The sequence below is a fragment of the Peromyscus californicus genome, unplaced genomic scaffold, assembly GCF_007827085.1.
Source record: "Peromyscus californicus insignis strain IS unplaced genomic scaffold, ASM782708v3 Scaffold_13__1_contigs__length_99412109, whole genome shotgun sequence".
Classification (NCBI taxonomy): Eukaryota; Metazoa; Chordata; class Mammalia; order Rodentia; family Cricetidae; genus Peromyscus; species Peromyscus californicus.
The window spans coordinates 21,202,326-21,221,567 of record NW_026294424.1 but is presented as its reverse complement, the minus strand read 5'-3'; the positions used below and the strand labels follow the sequence as shown (position 1 = coordinate 21,221,567).

The window sequence follows — 19,242 nt, the reverse complement described above, 5'->3', positions numbered from 1 at the left end:
TAGGAGGGACCCTGAAGGGAGAACTAAGTGGGGCTTTTTGATATTCGACTGAATTTCACTTGTTGAAGTAAGGTGTTGGGGTTGCCAGTGGATCTGGAAAGCATTTTGGAAGGAAGAGAGACAAATGTAAATCTTTAAAATCCAATCATAAGCAAAGTTTCCTTAGTTCAACATAAAAATATAAACACTAAATCAAATCGGATGCTTATACATTTTTTAATCCCATCATAAAACATTTTGTTTTGACAGCCTGGTAATGTAAGTAGAAACACGGATCAAAAGAGCCAGCATCCCTGCCTGCCTACTACCTGTGAGTCTAGTCTTTCCTGGGTATAAATAGGAAAAAAATGTATGTTTATGTAAGGGGAAACCCTGATTTACTAGAACTGATTGCTTCGTAGTCTAATTACTTTTCAACTGGCTGTTCCAAATTAAGATGTCATTGATGGCTTTTGGTGATATATTTCATTTTAAGCAAATTTATTCTATAGTAGAGTACATCATAATGGGAAGCAGACTTCCGACTCTTCCCTCCTCTTTGTAGCCTGATATCTTGACAAGTAAATTAAATTTAGCAGTTAAAATGCTTCCATTAGTAATTTTATTAAGTTAATTAAAGAATCTCTCTTTCTGAATTTTAACTACCTTTCTTTCAGAACAATGTTGATTTCTTTCTTTCTTTCTTTCTTTCTTTCTTTCTTTCTTTCTTTCTTTCTTTCTTAATTTCATGTCTTTAAAGACTCTGATATGTCATTGGACCAATCAACAATTCCATCAGTACTGCATTCCCATGGCTAAGATGCTCCCAAGCAAATCAAGGAATGAGGACAGTTCTGAAGTTCTCAAAGGAGGTCTGCTTCCAGTGGCAGAACTTGTGTTTCCACATCTTCAAACACAGGATGAAGATGGGAAGGCGGAGATCAAGAAGACAAATATGCTATATTTTCACAAAAGGGTAGAACTATGTACCAGAGTCTCCAGATCCACAGGTACGCCCTGAATGGCTCAAGTGAAATTTAGTGGACAGGTGGAAAGAGAAAAGCTCCCACTCCTTTATTTAGTGCCCAAGCTGTCCTCAGCAAGACCAAAGTGGTGAAGTGATAAGTGAGTTCTGAGCCCTTTCCAGAGAGCAGCTTTTTCTTTTCTTTCTTTTATTTTATTTAGAATTTTTAAAATTTATTCCTTGTGTTTTTCACAACACGCATCTTGATCTCATTCATCTCCCTGTCCCTTCATATTTGCCCTCTGCCCTTGCAAACCACCCCCCATCAATAAAATAAAATTTAAGAGAAAAAAAAGGAAAAAGAAAAGAAAAGAAAAATCTTGTCATGGAAGCTTTAGTGTGACACAGTGAGTCATGTAGTAAATCCTTTTATCTTTTTACTTGCAAGTGTTCATTGCAAAGAGTCATTGGTCTGGTTCAAGGTCTCTGGTTTCTGCTACACTATTGATATTGTGCCCCAATGAACCTACTCTGGGATACCCTGTTGCTGCCCTGTGTCATGGAGATCCTGCAGCTTTGGGTCTGCAAGACCGGCCCCTTCAAGTGCTCCAGCAGATCATAGGTGGGGTGGATGTTAGGCTGGGCCAACTCATAACCCTGGTTCTAGGCCTGGGTAGTTGCAGGGTTGGTTGGCTTGCCAGCTCTTCCCCAGTCCTCACTAGCAGGGTGAGCTCTCCTGCATTGCCCCGGCTAGTTCATCCCTTGCAGCAAGGAGCAAGGGTGCAGGGCCTGTTCTCCTGCTCTCACCAAAGCCTATACCAGAAGAGCCAGCTCTACTACATTGCCCAGGTTAGGAGCAAAGGTGACTCTCCTGAGTGCTGCAGCTAGTGAGGGGCAGGGACAGCTCTCCTCCCACCTGCCACAGGCTGCAAGGGGCAGGGGGAAGCACATCCCTCCCCCCACCCATACCACCATATGGCAGATGAAGGGTGGGGCCAGATCCTCCATGCTCATGTTCTTGGAGCCAGTGAGTAGCTTTTTCAAATAACCTAAGCATTTGTAAGACACATGAATTGATACCTAGTTTTTTCATGGAGTAGTGTCTGCTTCTTGTGGGAGGTTTTCTTAAACCTAGGAGTTACAGAAATTATTTATTTATTTATTTATTTATTTTGGTTTTTTGAGACAGGGTTTCTCTGTTTAGTTTTGGTGCCTGTCCTGGATCTCTCTCTGTAGACCAGGCTGGCCTCGAACTCATAGAGATCTGTCTGGCTCTGCCTCCTGAGTGTCAGGTTTAAAGGTGTGCACCACCACTGCCCTGCCCAGAAATTATTTTGTAGGAATAGAAGGGAGCATGGAGGGACTTTTTAATCTATTCATTTCAAAAATTAAAAAAAAAAATGATTGCCAGAATCAACAATGCCACAAACACCAAAATAATAACAATAAACATATCAGTGATCATTCACCATTATGAAATTTTCTATATCTTATCTAATCAAAACCCCTCAGGGAAGATTCTTCTGAAGTTTTAATGTTATAGACGTATGTCTTAGTTAGGGTTTTTATTGCAGTGAAGAGACATGATGACCACAGCAGCACTCACAAAGGAAAGCTTTGTTTGAGGGGGCTTACTTCCAGTTTCAGAGTCCATTACCATCACAAACAGACATGGCAGAATGCAGGCAGACATGGTGCTAGAGAAGGAGCTGAGAGTTCCACATCTCGACCCAAAGGCAACAGGAAATGAACTGTGTCACTGAGTGTAGCTTGAGCATAGGAGACCTCAAAGCCCACCCCCACAATGACACACTTCCTCCAGCAAGACCACACCTACTCCAACAAAGCCATACTTCCTACTAGTGCCACTCCCTTTGGGGGCTATTTTCTTTCAAACTACCACAACATACAATCAATGCATAAATGTTAACCAATCTATGCAAAATGTATGACTTCATTATTCTGTGCTTGGAAATAGGGCGGATTTTTACCTTACATAAATTATTTGAGATCCTAAAGTAGCTAGTGGTTCCTCCAGTTCTAACACTCAGGACATCTAACTCATAGGTCTGAACTTTACAAGCTAGGCCATGTGAAGAGAAGAGACAAACAAAAACAAACCCAAACAACAACAACAACAGAAAACAAACACAAAGGAAAAGGGAAGCTCACACCTAAGATACTTAGGAGCCTGTTGGAAAGCATGTCTTTGCCAGTGTACTCAGTGGGATGCTTGCTGTGGGTGAAACCGCACTGGGTACACCCATGCGTTCAGACCAGGAGCGACATCTCATTTATAACTGGGAAGGCCTGTCTGTCGCTTATTCACTGAGGAAATACAGAAAAGCCAAGAAGACAGTTCATGCCAATTACCATTAACACCTCCTGTCTCCCCCTCCCATTTTCTAATAACACCACTCTATCTCAGCACTCACACTCACTGCTTACTTTCCACCATCTCTTTCAAAATCACCCCATAGCTCCTGAAGTCCTTACCATTTCCCATCTGACTAGACTCTCTCCACATTCACACTCTGGTCCCAGCTCCCCTTCAGCCCACTGCTTCTGCCCTTTCTCTCAGGGAGTCTGAAAACCTTTATTGTTATATTGTGAGATCATTGCCTCCTGAGAGTAGCTCATCGTAGCTTTTGTTCTTTCTATCCATTCCCTAGTCTTCAGGCTTTGTTTTTAAAAAAGCCCAAGGAGTAGAAATGAATCTGGAAACTCAGAGACCCTCCCTGGCAGGATAAAATAGCTAAAACCACAGAATTATTTAATGAGTCAAGAGAACATAAACTTATCTGTCTTTCTCTCTCTCTCTCTCTGTGTGTGTGTGTGTGTGTGTGTGTGTGTGTGTGTGTGTGTGTGTGTGTCTCTCTGTGTCTGTCTTTCTCTCTCCCCCCTCTTGTGTGTGTGTGTGTGTGTGATCTTTTTCTCATATTTGTAAAACTGAGATGATATCTATCCATCCTTTCTTCCTAAGACTCTGGAAGCTTACCTCATCTACCTTTCTCTCCTCCCTTTCTCTCTCTCACTCCCTCCCTGCCTGCCTGCCTGCCAACTCAAATATCATGATAAAATGTATTAAATCTTTACTTCTCACTTTCTCTTGGTCCCATGACATTCTGGAACTTGTTTTGAAAAGGCAACTTGAGAAACAAACAAACAAACAAAAACTGTCAAATCCTTGTCTGTCTGCTCTCTCTCTCTCTCTCTCTCTCTCTCTCTCTCTCTCTCTCTCTCTCTCTCTCTGTGTGTGTGTGTGTGTGTGTGTGTGTTGTTTTTGTGGTAGATGTTTCCTTTACTGTGCAAGCCAGCCCTTCCCAAAATCATGTTTTAAAACAGAATTCAGTGTAATAACTCTATAGTTAATAGTTAGCTAGACAGACTAACCCATAAAAAAGTATAGATCAAGTTTTTGTTCCTGATTTAAAAACCTCCCATGTTGTAACCTCTATGTGAGATAGAGTGCTTCTATGTACGTGCCACAAGGAAAGATTCTTCTCATTCAAACTTACCTCTTATGCCCTTGATCCTGCTGCTTGCATTGCAGATACTCTTGGGCAGAAGCTTGGTTTCTTGGCAGATGTGAAGTTTGGGTCCAGCAATGAAGTCTGTTTCATATTTATAATTGGATTTCTGCTCCCAGAAAAAGCCCAGACTGGAAGATCCTTGTGAGTGAAAAGGGGGGAAGAACAGAATGCGGTCATCCAACCTGAGGTCACAGAAGATGAGAGAAGACAACAGGGCAGACTGCATCAAGCAAACATCATGTCCTCCCCTCCTTACATTCCTGCCTGGCTTTCCTCCTGGACAGAGCTCAATTAAATGTATAGATGCACAAAAGAGCCATCTGGATTGGAAAATAGGTGGCAGAATCCCCATTACTGGTTGCATGGGAGGAAGAAAGTGTGATTTTAAAATGAAATACCAAAGACAGAGGTGCTGATTTGGATGCAGAAACAACAGTGGGCCACAGTTATGGAAGATTCCATAAGCCTCTTTCTTGTCCTTCACCCTGGAGGTTTTTGAAGAGGCTTAAAGTGAGTGATGCTACTTGAAATGAAAATAAAAGAGGCTACAAACCCCTCTTCTACATGAGCTTGGGATAAGCTACAGCACATCTGATAGACGATTTAGGTGTTAGTGAGTGTGATTTCCAAGCAACGACTTCTAAACCCCACACTGTCAGTGACCTCCGCCAGGCAACTGGACGTGCTTATGAAGGCAAACACAATAGAATGACATGTACTGGGAAGGATGTGGCAATCTCTTTTCCTGCAGCACAGTACAATTGCCAAGGCACACGTGAGTCATGTGACCCCATCAACTATGGAATGCAACCTCACACCCTCCTAATGCTCAGTGGCTTGAGGTAGAACCCATTCCAGCAGAGGGACTTTCTAGTACAGGAATCTGGTTAGCTTCATTAAAAGAGACCAAATGAGATGGGCCATAAAGGACTAGAATCAATAACAGGAGACCATGATTTTTGTCTTTTCTATTTCTTCTCTATCTTTTCTTAAATCGTAGATACCAGGAAGGTGAACTACCTCAAATCAAATATTTTCCAAGCCAGGCAGTGGTGGTGCACATCTTTAATCCCAGCACTCGGGAGGCAGAGATCCAGGACAGGCACCAAAACTACACAGAGAAACCCTGTCTCAAAAAACAAAAAACAAAAAACAAACAAAAAAAAATTCCTATGTGATGTGATTGGCTTAGAAAGTAAAAGCAATGTATCCAGTCCACAGCCACTTAAATCAAACACAACTAACTGTACATTGAAAAGTATGGTTCACTATATATGTTAAAGTAATTAGTGGAAATCCTTCTCTACAGAGTGAAAACCCCAGCTGCACATCCATGTGGCAGGGTCTGCTAATATTTACTGCTTCTTTGCTGAGGCCTGAGATGTTCTACAGAAACCAAAAACAGGCATGCCTTATGTCTACCAGGCATGCCTAAAAAATGTCTTTTCAATTAAATGAGATATTAGCATTGGCCTTCTCGAGCCTTGTTAGAAAAAGCAAACACTATTGTACAAAGACCACTTTTCATGATCACCAAAACAATTCTCTGATGTAGTACTGCCTCCTTGTCCATTGGTACCATTCCACAGGGATGTCATTATCTTCTCCTGAGGTTATCTTCCAGAATACAGTCCCTGTATTTCATATATACATCTGTACAGTTCTACACAGGCAGTTGAACCATTTCTATTTGACCAGTATAAGAAAATAGAAATTGAGAACAGCCATTAGTTAAAGCACAGGCATCTATATCATAGCTTTTCCCATTTCTGGAAATCTAGTGGTGAATATTTCACATTCCACTGATTACATCATTATTTCTATACACACCGATTGCACTATAGGATATTACAAGGCAGAGACCAACTTATTCAATTTTAAATTGCTAAAACATCATAATATTTGGTATATTGGTCTTGAGTAGTGAAATGATTAAGTGAATGAATGGAGCAGGCCATTTATATTTAAATCCAGACAATGATTATTTGTGCTACAGTCACACTCTAATGAGTACTGTCTGAAGAGCTTTCAGAGAACACTGGTGAAAACTTGGCTGGCTGTTCTTGGAGAATACACTGAGTATTTGTTGGATGGAGACAGTTCACTGAGGAAGCAGATTTTGACCCTTCAAGAACTTGAATGTGATGATGAGTTTACGACAGTTCTAAAAGCCAACATACGGTCGGTGGCCAGATTGTGGTTCTGGACTCAGAGGCTTCCATTTGGAAGGCAGACAAGCATTTGAATTATGGGTCTAATGAAAGTGTCAATAGCAATCCTGTTACTGGAGGAGCTGTAAAACCCTGCTTAATGAACTAGGCAGGGACATGGAAACACAAAAGTCTAAAATGTACTGTAGGAGAAAATGATAATTAGCCCAGATTTCGTGTACAAGATAAAATGTATAGGGACAGTATCACCACTGAGCAATATCATAGCCCTTCAGGGGACTGTTTTGTTAACAGTGTCTGGCTCAGTCTTTTCCACCCTCCTTGTATGAATTGAGATTCTTTCTATACACAGTCACAGGCTGAGAGTTAGGGAAGGATGTCAGATAGTAAAATTCCTGTCATAGATGCTGACAAATGTTAGTGACAAGGGGTTCTCCAGTAGCCTCTTCTCTGGGAACCGTCTTATGAGATGCCTGATTTACCACCTTCAAGAACCCTGTGAAACACTTGTTCTTATCACCCAGCTTCTGAGCTAGCAAAGAGAAGAATCAAGGGTTTCATTTGACTTTGTGTGCTACAAGTCACCTTTCTTCTGATAGCGTGGATTATGAGTGTGTGTGTGTGTGTGTGTGTGTGTGTGTGTGTGTGTGTGTGTGTGTGTGTGCATGCGTGCATGCGTGTGTGTGTGTGTGTGTGTGTGTGTGTGTGTGTGTGTTTCATCCCCAAACTGGGGAGAATGACTTAGGTATTTTAAAACGGGAAAATATTTTTTGTTTTATAGTACCAAATTGTGAAGACTATAATCACCATAAAATTAAAGGGAGGAACCGAGTCTGGATGTGGGTCAAGATTAGTGTCTTGAACAAGGCTAGAAGGGCTCACGCACCTGAATTCCCTCCATGCTTGCAGGTCTGTGTGGGAAGGAAGATGGACAGACAGCAGGTATATGAATGAGAACTGAAGCATGAAAGGGGTGTTTGTTTTGGAGAGGACAAGGGCTAAAAAGATTTTGTAATGAGGACCCAGGAGAAAACATATGAGAAACCGTTTTTCATTTTTAATATTAATTGGGCACCCAAATATATATACCACCAATGGGTTAGAGAAAAGGGAGCTTGCTTTGCCAAGATAACCCACAGGCAAATCCTAGATAACCCACATGCTAAACCTCCTGCCAGACAAAAGCCTATTTGTAAATTACTCCACTTAATTTCTCAGGTCATGATTGCCTCTCTCTGCAAAGTGGTTTATGACATTCTCAATTAGGAGTTTGCTATGAAAATGAATGAATGAAGTATTTCATTCTGCTATGATATTTTAAAGATGAGTCACTTTTGAAAAGTGGTTTTGTTTCCCGTGTTCTGGATAATGTGTTTGAGGATGTAGTTTCCAGCCTCACCCATCACCCCATTGTGAAATCAAATTGAATGACTCTCTGCTCTTAGAACGATCGCTCATTCAAATGCATTCAATAAATAAAGCCCAAACACAAAGAGGCACTTCTGCTAGAGCGTCCCGGAGAGTGAGGCCCTGGTCTCCTCCTGGATGAAGCAGAGACTGAAGTAAAGAAAACATTCACCCACACTCACTGTACAGCCATAGTGGCTTCTGTGCACTAAAGCTCTTCCAAGTACATCACATCATTGGCTCTTACAGGGAACCGATAATTGATTCATTATTGTTTTTAACATAGAATCTAGAACTGAGTGACCACTGATTTGCCCAAACTCATACAGCAATCCACAATCTATCCTCTCTAAAATTCCTGTCTCTTATTCCTCCAGAGCAGAAAAAAACACTTTTAGATAAACACACAATATAATTAGTAGATCCATGACACCAGTTGGGCAGTAACTAAAATCATTCATATGTGTCATTGGTGGTGTTATAAATAATGATGAATTCCTTCTCTACTTCCCGCAATTCTATGAATTCTACCCTCAACAAAAGGTCATACCAGTATGATCTTTGTCAGAGTTATAGAAATGTATGCAGCCTAAAAGAATATGCATCCAATACAGAGTAAAAATATCCATGTATCTCCCACTGCTATTTATTTATTCTTGCCACCTCAAATGTTTTCTGAAATTAGACAGGTTATAAATCATTAAAAAATTAAAATATACATTCTTGCTCTTAATTCAGTTACATGTCAGAGAGAATCATGTGTGTAGTAAGCTAGAAAGCTGGTAAAGTAAGACTGAAGTGGGTATGGTGAGCTAGGGAGGAAGGAGGTGGGGGAGAGAGTCAGGGAGAACAAGGGGTGAAGGGAAGAAGATTGTTTTGTGACATTTTTAAAAGTTTTAAATTTATGTGTACAAAATACATTGAAAATTGAAAACACAAAATTCAGTTTTTCCTCAATCTTAGTCTTCTTATGTAGTTAGCCAGAACTTGGAGACAAGAGATGAATTTATCTGAAATCAGGACTGGGCAGTGTAGCATCTAAGAGTGGGGTAGAGGGGACACACCAAACGACAGGAGAGCAGATGCTTAGGAAGAGTAACAGAAGTAGGAACAGCTTCATTCTTCAATATGGCCTCCAAATAGCCTTCTACACCAATAAGGACCATTGCTCTCTGGTCCTCACTCATACTCTCTTCCCTCATAGTGAAATGCTGTGCACTGAGTTTCTGCCTTCTCCATCTGCCGATTGGCTCTGGGATGTTGCAATGCAGAGTAGCTAGTACAGAAGGCACAGATCTCCAATACAGACTGGTGCCCTAACTAGCTCCTGAGATTAGTTGGTGCTCATGGCCTTTTCTGGCAAAATGTCTAGTTATTTCCTCTGTTCTATTAAGGTGTCTCTTTTCTGTGTATGTTTTTGAGTGGCTATCAAGTTTGAGGAACTAGTTTTCCTTATTGTAGGCTACTGTTTTGTGAGTTGTGAAATTGAGGGAGCCATAATTATAGGGGCTGATATTTGAGACATTGATTCTCCCATAAGCTCCTAATAAAAAATCCATCCAGTCAACTCATCTGAAGCACCAGAGTCTTCATGCCTCTCTGCTAAAAACAGAGGCCAAAGTCCCAAGTCCAAGGTTTCATTTCCAGAAAGGAAAGGTGACTGAACCGAAGCTGATTACATGATGTTTATAGTTGTTCAGAAATATATTTCTAGCAATATTTCCCTATACTTTCGAATTTGTTTTCAAAAACCCAAAAATAGCATTTTTTTCACTACCCAGGCTTTATACCAACTTTGTGTCAAAAGTCATGTTGAGGTCTCTAAGCCATTCCAACTGTTAGAGCCAGTGGCTTTAGGAAAGAGTTTTTGTTTAGATAGCTCAAGACCTTTGTTGATGATTGAATCCTGGCTTGATGCCTCTATACATCTCAATAATTAGAAAAAAAAACATTTAAATGAGAAGCAGATGCTGTTTCCAGATTTCTATTTTCACTGTACAGAATAAATAGAACCGTTCATCTCTGTGTTTACTCTTTGAATATGGCGCATGCTACATGAATCATTATTTAAAGCATGGGGTGTTCCTTTCAGAGAGGTAAAGGAAATAGGGGACCTCTGTGGTACTCACTCTTCCAAGAAAACTAAACAAGTTATTCATTCTCCGTTACTCCTTTGTGTGCTCCCATGCCTGGTACTAAGCCAGTAGACCCAAACAGAATGGAGATGCATGCTGCTGAGTGCAAGGATGGCAGGCCCGGCTGCTGATCGGGAGCTTGTACTTGGCAAGAGACTACAAGCATACTGCAAATGCTCAGTATTCCTCCTATTAAATGCAAAACTAATTAACAAGAAACTATGCCCAAGCTAGGGAAATAGAGGACAGGCCATTGCAGGGTGCTTGTGAGAATAGAGGGCGGTTTTCTGGAGCTGCTTTTCCTGTCGCCATGTCAGCACTTGAGCAGGTCAAGATTTCCAGGCTCTTATTATCTGGGAAGTTACATAGTTGGTTCTTCAGGCAATCCCAGGTGCTTGAGGTGCCTGAATGAAGCAGTCATGTAACTAACAGCAAGGGTCTCATCAACTCCAAAATACAGCTTGTACATGTGGAATTATCTCATTGCTAAAATGACAGTCGCCAAAGCTACCAAGGCCAAGAGGAATCAATAAACCATGAGACTGTCACAGAATTTAATGGAGTTTAACCATTTCCTACTCTGTAACTGCCCCCTCCCCAGTGCTCAACCAATCATTCTTTAAAGATGTCTCTCTCTCTTCTATAAGCCACACCCATGTGGCAAAATTTTTGGCACATAAAATCATCAATTAATCAATACTTGTTGATGGACAATATAAATATAATTTAAATTCTTATTAACTGCCCTGAAATAGATATCACAGTTAATGAATCAGTGAATAAAAAAATTTAAAACTGAAATAGTAGTTGCCACTTAAGAAGCACCTACCTGTACTAAGCATGGCAATAAGCTTTACTTATACCACATTCATTTTAACATCCAAAATAGTATTAGGAAGAATGTATTAGTCTCTGCATCTTTCAGATAAAGACTCAGAGGTTCTGTTAAAAGTGATTTGCCTAAAGTTTAGCCAGTAAGTGACAAAACTCAGTCACTTTGCTCCATACTGACAGATTCTTTAATCACACCATGATGCTGCCTTTCAAAATCAAAGGTCCTTGAAAGTTCGTTGTCACATAGCTTTCAACAAACAAATTGGGTATAGAAAGAAACAGTAATAATTCCAATTGAGGGTGGTGGTGGCGCACGCCTTTAATCCCAGCACTTGGGAGGCAGAGGCAGGTGGATCTCTGTGAGTTCGAGGCCAGCCTGGGCTACAGAGTGAGTTTCAGGAAAGGCGCAAAGATACACAGAGAAACCCTGTCTCAAAAAAACAAAATCAATCAATCAATCAATCAATCAATCAATCAATAAACAATTCCAATTGATTAGCTTTTGGAATATCAGAATCAGGTCTTCCTCAAACATGTAGTGAACAGTTTTTCTTTCAGCCAAACAAACAAACTACATAAGCAATGTGGTCTTTCAACAGAGGAAGGTCTGAAGGGCTCAGCCATCTCCATTTTGTGAAACACTCATCTGGAACTATTGACCTGAACAGAATATGAAACATTTGAAACCATTTTTTATTCCATATGCATGCAGACAGATAATGAAGTAATAAACATAATGTTAGAAAGAGGAGGATACACTCTAGCAAGCTGGTTCCTGCTGTGGCTGTTGTAACTATGACTGTCATCATCATGATAGGCAGAATGGGTTGAGAGACTGCTACACACCAAGACAGTGGTAAGAGTATTACAGACATCTTCTCACTTAAAATTCTCCAAGAATAAGTATTAAGCCTATTGTGACAGGTAGCACAAGAAGGTAAGTAACATATTCATTGCCAAACAAAAACAAAGCCAGGTCTCTCTGGGTTAAAACTGAGTTGATACAGTGTTGATTTGTATATTGTATATAATCACTATATCTGGAATTGTGAGGTTTCACTTTATAATGTCTTTTACATATTCCATACCTCAGTTTTATAATCAACACTATCTGGCAAACAGTAAATAATCAGTATGAAGAGCTTGCATTTTGCTGATGAGAGATGAACATGTACTACAATTTAAAAGCCTGGCCCCTACATGCAGTGTGTTCCCTTTCTTCAAAGTAAGTCTACTGACTTTGTTTCTCATGACATTGTAAGGAGAATATGAAAATCCACTATAGTGTTTGTTAATGATGAGTTCTTCTTAGACAGCAGGTAGTCCATACTCTCTGCCACTGGACATGTCCATGGGAAAATTCCAATTAAGTTGGATAGAGTTCTCCTTCTACATGGACAAGGAATATGATGGGATATTTTCATGGTAGCAGCTTGAACTTGAAAATACTGTATCTGGATGAAATCTGAAAATACAAGATATTACATTCATGGAATACAAGATGATGGATAAAGCTAACTGACCTTTTAAGAACATTTTATGATTATGATCTATTTATTGAGTGCATGTCCTAGTCCAAGGTTCAGAGTGATATTCATTTTGTCTAAATAGGTTTTCTTCTCTGATCATTATAAATGAGAAGGTTGTACAAAAGACAAAAATTCATTTGGATATATATAGAGGCCATTATGTTTTTAGGAACTAGCTGATTCAATTCTCCCTGTAGATGGGTAAAGATTTGGAGAAGTCATTTAAATTCTTCAAGTCTCCGTTTCGTATCATAAAATGTTGGGCTGGATCTAGCTTGTCTCAAAATCACTGTGGAATTCAAACTCAGTGACTCTTTTGGCTGACAAGACTTAGTGCAGTCTCATGTGCATGAGCACACTGCAAGCAAGCTCATAGGAACCACGGAAATCGTCTCAGCAGATTCCTGGGAAATAATTTGACAATGTGACTAAATTATAAATAGCTCTAGTCTTCTAACACATATAAGAAGGTAACAAGATTTTTCAGCTCAGTGCAGCAGTGATGGTTATCTTAGGTGTTTGGGGCTTTTTTCCATTGTCCTGAAACCCAAGCATCAAGAAAATAGGAGGGAGAGAGTCTGTGCATTTACTTCTAAAGCTGATAACATCTATATTGGGCATTCTAGAATAACAACATATCCAGCAGCAACTAAGAAATGCATGTTTCAGAACTGAGAAACTTTTAAAATTTCCTTTTAAGCAATGTGGCCACAGAAGACTCTTAATAATTGATTATAATTGATTTTAACCTTGTCCTAACCTGGGCAAGATGGCAAAGCCAATCATCTTTGTCCAGATGGGATATGAGAAAGATCCCCCAGTCCACATCTTTAAAAGCTCCAGACATGAGCAGAAGATAAAATATTTAGTCTGCCAAAGCCTTGACCTCCCAATTCCAGCCAGTTTTGAACTTGAATTGATTTCCGACAAGGCATCTGGGAGATGATTACAACAAAATGCACTAAAGCTGGGCAGCCTTTATTTTAACATCCCAGCAGTTTAACCTGTTAATAACAGCAATTGTTTCAGATACAATACCGATTCTGTAACCAGCACAGAGAGTGGGTAGTGGCCATGCAGCATCCAGGGCAATGCAGTAAGGAGAGACACAACCGGCCAGAAAAGGGACTGGCAGGACTTTCTGAAGAAACCCATTTCCAGGGTCTAGCTTTGGGAATCCAATTCCTACTCTATAGTCAAAAGCCACAAACAAAAGAATTGTGGAATCAGTGAGGTTGCATGCCAGGAGATCACTGAAGGTCAGGGGTTCTGGGATCATGTCTGCATTTTGATAGAGCTGAGCTACATTGAGCAATGTACTTTATATCCTCATGCCTAATATGCTTTGTTTGCAACAATGCTGTTCATTAAAAGCATAATTTGAACCACACATATGAACTCATGAGTAAATTATAATTTTCTTTTAGCCATATTGAAAAAAAACTTACAAGGTAAAATGCCTTTTGATATATCATTTCACCTAATAAATCCCAACTGGTAACATTTCTATATACAATCAATACAAATGTAATAATATAATATTTTATACTTATTTCTCATTCTAAGGCTTCCCAAATGGGTGTAAATGTTACACTTTGGGAGTGTTTCAGTTCATAGTAGTCATATTACAAGCACAGAAGTAGTCACATTTGCCAGGTGGTTACCAAGTTGGAATGTACACATTTGAAGAGTGATCAGGTTGGACGAATCATTGCTACTGTCTTCTCTAACATAGGATTCCCAGAGGAATCCAAATGTTATTCCTGGGCTTTTCACTTCAATTAGCTACAGATCGAAAGCATTGTAGCCTGTTGATTGGTGAGATGAGGATGTTATAGAGATTGTACCTGTGCCCACAAGTTGGAGTTTATAATCCACTAAGCCCTGTGTTGATGTATAATATGTATAATAAGTCTTGTCTTGATCAGTTATTTTATGCCAGTTGCCCGTAAGTGGGAAGGATGGGTGGTTGCATGCAATTTCATGATATGGCTTAGTATTCTTTGATGAATGAAGTAATTCTCTCATGGTTTTCCAGCACTGATGATATAACATCCATGTTGCATATAAGAGATCATTTAATCATCTAAACCACCCTTTGACTGGGAATTATTAAATTATTTAACATACGGAAGTCTGAGCTTTGAGGAAGCTAACTCACACAATGTCATCCTTGTGGATTGGAAGCAAGCCTTTCCAGACCCTAAGACCAGACTCTTAACCACCAAAAGGGGCTGGTTTTACAAACACATAACAGCATTTGATCTCCCATCTCCCTACTAAAAATGTCTCCCAAACTAAGGTCAAACCAAAGAAAGGCTAATGAAGTTGCTTTCACTTCTAACACCTGGGTAAATCAATAGCATCATACCAAAAGATAGATTTCTAGTAGATATGTATCTCCCTATTCTTCCAGCTGTGACTCCCTCCCAATCACACAGAAGGCAGGAAGAAAGAACGACAGAAGGTGGAGCTCATGGAGGATGTATCATCAGACACTGATGCATTTCAGTAGAGCTCAAGGCTCAATGTACCGTTTTTCCTCCCTTAACAATGGACTTCATAGCCATGCCTCTATTTCATATTGGAATATACACATTACAGTTTCTGGTGACTAAAGGTATCATTTCTAGTATATAGGGGACACTTCCATTTTATCTCAACTATTCTTCTGCTTAAAGAGTATCCCAGGTGCAGACTTCCACCACCATCAGGTTTTTAACAGTAGGGGAAGACTGTTTATTCAATAATTTTTTTCAACAATTTGACACAGCATATTAATTTTTGATAATTCTTTTTTCATTGAGAAGATTGCTAGGCATGGGCAATAGCACAAGATACATGTGTTGTTTATAACAATGGGTGTTTTCTTTTTTTATGTCTGACAATATAGAGTTTCAACTGTAAATTTGGGCACTAAACCATTTCTGCTAAAACTAGTATTCTGAGTTGTTAACCAGACTCCAAACCAGCCTTGCTATGAAGACTGAAAATGCCCTGTAGTAGATCTGCTGCAGTGCATTGGTCTAGAAACATGGTCCCCTCAATGTTCATTGTTTAGTAACTTTAGGGGTAACTGACATGGCTGCAAAGACACTTTTCTTTAACTTGGATAATCATATGCTGATACTCAGTGTGCACAAGATAACAGCTTAGATGTGCTCTCTCTTTCTGTGTGCCAAGTCCTGTCTTGAGTGCTGTATATGTATATTCAGTTCTTACGAACTAGGCACATTCATCCCCATTTTAAGGTTAAGAAATCTGAGGCCAAAAGATACATATCGACACTGTCAGTGTGTTTGGTGCCATGTTTTTCTTATTTATTCCTTCAAGCGCACTTCTCAACATCCGTGGAGCCATACTTCTGTCCTTACCTTTCTGTTCTCATCTTCACCACAAAGTTCTGTGTTTGTTTACACTGGAGCAGCTTTTATGTATTTTTGTCAGTTGTTTATCATTGTATGGTAAAGCAAATCAGAAATTTGCAACCATTTTATGCGTATTTTAAAATTTATGTTTTAACTTCTGAATTTACTGATGTATGTATCATTCTACAGGCAAACAACTGCAACTGAACTAGAGAATTCACTTAGGGCTACCATGGGTCCCCAGGCAGGCAGAGTCACTGGTATCTCAAGGTGGACGACCTCTTCCACCTGTACTGCCGTTGGTGTCAGCTCGGCCGCTGGTCACTGGCAGGCAAGCCCACGCTTCACTGTTGTTTAGATTTTAATTGTGTTTTAATCACACTATTTCCACCTCTCCTTTCCTCCTTCCAAACCCTTCTTTTTGCCCCTCCTTCAAATTCATAGCCTCTCTTTTCAGTAATTGTTATTGCTGGCATTTGAATATACATGTACGTTTGTAAATACACATGCATTTATAGTTACAGATGCATTCCTAAGTATGACCTGCTGAGGACATGCAGTGATGACCTGCTGAGGACATGCAGTGATGACCTGCTGAGGACATGCAGTGATGACCTGCTGAGGACATGCAGTGATGACCTGCTGAGGACATGCAGTGATGACCTGCTGAGGACATGCAGTGATGACCTGCTGAGGACATGCAGTGATGACCTGCTGAGGACATGCAGTGTTACTTCTATGTATGTTTTCAAGGTACTGCACAAAAAACTGATGGTTTCCCCGGGAGGGTCACTCCTCCCGCTCTAAGCATTGCTCAGGTGGCTGCAGCTCTTTGTGTGGAGTTAAGGCTGAGTGGGCTTTTCCCTGTCCGGTCATCTCTTTATTCAGTTCCTGTTTGAAGCCCATGCTTCTCAGCATAAGACCTTGGCTATGTGCCAAGCCCTAGCTTGCCGAGACTTCAAAAGCCTTGCTGTGCCACAGCTATGGTTGCACTCTCAGCCAAAAGAAGTACCATGGTCAAGGCCAGGATCAAAGATGGAGGGAGCTACACAAGGCCGATCTTCAGCAGGGAAACATATTAAATTGTCTTTAAACACGGTGAGGAAAAAGAACCAACTTAAATGCAGGTAGAAGAGAAAGGAAGAGATGAAAATTGAAATTTTACAGAAAATCAAAGAATGTACCAAAATCTAAATTTGGCATTTGGTTTGAGCCTCAGATGTAAATTAATATCAAGTCACATATTATCACTGCAAAAATATTTCCTTCCATAGCGTCTTTTGGAAGAATGGCCACCAACTTTGCATTTTAATGGAGAGCAATATTTTACTCGAGGTCACAGCACTGTTAAATATTTTTTACAGAAGGCTGTTGGATGGTGACAACAGCTAATGCTGAATTTTTGCCATGGGAACTTTTATTTTACTGAAACACCAAGATTACAATCAGATGTGTTCATCCTCTGTTGAAGTAATGAACAATGGTACATCTGAGGGGAAATTCAAAGTGCATCATTTATCTTATCTTCTTTCAATTAGGCTGAATAAAGCATAAAGTTGGTTCCAAACTACATCAAAGGAACAGGGTGAGTAAATTTATTACACCACTGGAGTGCTAATCTTGGCAGATGGTAGAAAAATATTTTTAGCATGAAATATGCTAAAGCAGTGAATCTGAACAGGGTGGGTCTTATCAACTATCTTCTCCCCCGTGTGAGGTAGAACTCTAACAGACACCTCAGCACACGTCAGAAGCCTCAGTGGGTATGGCTCACTATGACCATTGATGAAGAACAACAGTGACAGTCATACAAAGCAACAGGGGCCACAGGAGGGTCAGTGGTGGAGAGCACTTGCTGCTCTTGCAGAGGACATGAGTGTGCTCTCCAGCACCATGTTGGGCAGCTCACAATGCCCTGCAACTTTAGCTCCAGAGCAATTCAGCTCCTTTGCCATCTGTGTACACCTGAATTCATGGGCATGACACACACACACACACACACACACACACACACACACACACACACACACACTCAGGAGCACACAGGAACACATACACATAGGAACACACACACAGGAAAACACACACACAGGAACACACAAACACACAGGAACACACATATACACAGGAACACACACACACCCAATCTAAAATTAAAGAAATAATAAATCTTTCAGAAAATAAGGAAACAAACCATGCACCCAGGATACTATATTAAATGTAAAAAAGAAGAAAAAGAGAAAGGGCAAGAGAAGTGCAGTTGTGCTGTTTTGATGCTTTTGAATTTTGTTTGAAATCATACCTGCCCCAGAATTTTGTAAGTCTTTCATCTGGGAACTTTCCAAGGTAGAAAACATAGAGATCTCTCTTAGATCAGATAGGTTTAGAGCAGTGCTAAGCATACATAGTCACAAGGCACAGATCACTGTTAGCCAAATCAAGCATCTGAAGAGAACATAGAAAAAATGATCTTAAAAACTGGGCTATCAGGTAGGGGAGATGCCTTGCTCAGTAAAATGTCACACAATGACCTTAATTTCTGCTTTTGTTGTATTTTCTTTTGGAGACATGATCTCACTATGTGGCCTTGGCTGGTCTGAAACTCTCTAGGTAGACCAGGCTTGCCTGGAACTCATAGATATCTACCTGCTCTTTTTTCCCAAGTGCAGGGATGAAAGACATGTGCCACCACACTTGGCTCAAGCATAAGGAACTCTACAGCACCTAAGTGAAAATATGGGAGTGTTACTGCATACCTGTAACTCCACCTCTGAGCAAACAGAGATAGGCAGGTTCTGGGGGCGCACTGGCCAACCAGCTGAGGCAAACTAGTGAGTGTCAGGTTTAGTGAGAGACTTTGCTTCAAAAAACAAGGTGGGAAACAATTGAGGAGGACACTGGACACCGACCTGTTGCCCCATATGCATACACACATGTATATTCATGTACATATGCATATACATGTGTACACACATGTGTGAACACACACACACACACACACACACACACACACACACACACACACACACACACCCCTGAATAAGAGCTCTTGGTTCTGTGAGTACATCTGGTTTTTTTACTCATTAGCACACAGCTGCTAGGTCAAAGCAGACAGAACCAGTTGTTCATTCAGAATAGATAGTATATGATGCTTGATAACTCCGCTTTCAAAAAAGATGAGTAAAGATGAAGATAAAGATGTGTTGCCAAAATCTGAGAAGTAGTTGAATTAGATAGATATTTTCTAGTCTGACTATAAACTATATACATTTTAGCCATCTTGAATTTTACTACTGTTTAGAGCTCAGAGAAATGATATGTT

General features: G+C 40.2%; 1 protein-coding gene across 1 annotated transcript in view; it reads right to left on the bottom strand.

Moving 5' to 3' along the window:
- The window catches only part of LOC128109018 (uncharacterized), a 545,235-nt gene that overhangs the window by 139,921 nt on the left and 386,072 nt on the right, over window positions 1-19,242 (bottom strand). The window contains exon 3 of the mRNA XM_052736024.1: window positions 4,462-4,614. Coding sequence (XP_052591984.1) covers window positions 4,462-4,614 — 153 coding nt within the window. The remainder of the gene's footprint in view (window positions 1-4,461; window positions 4,615-19,242) is intronic.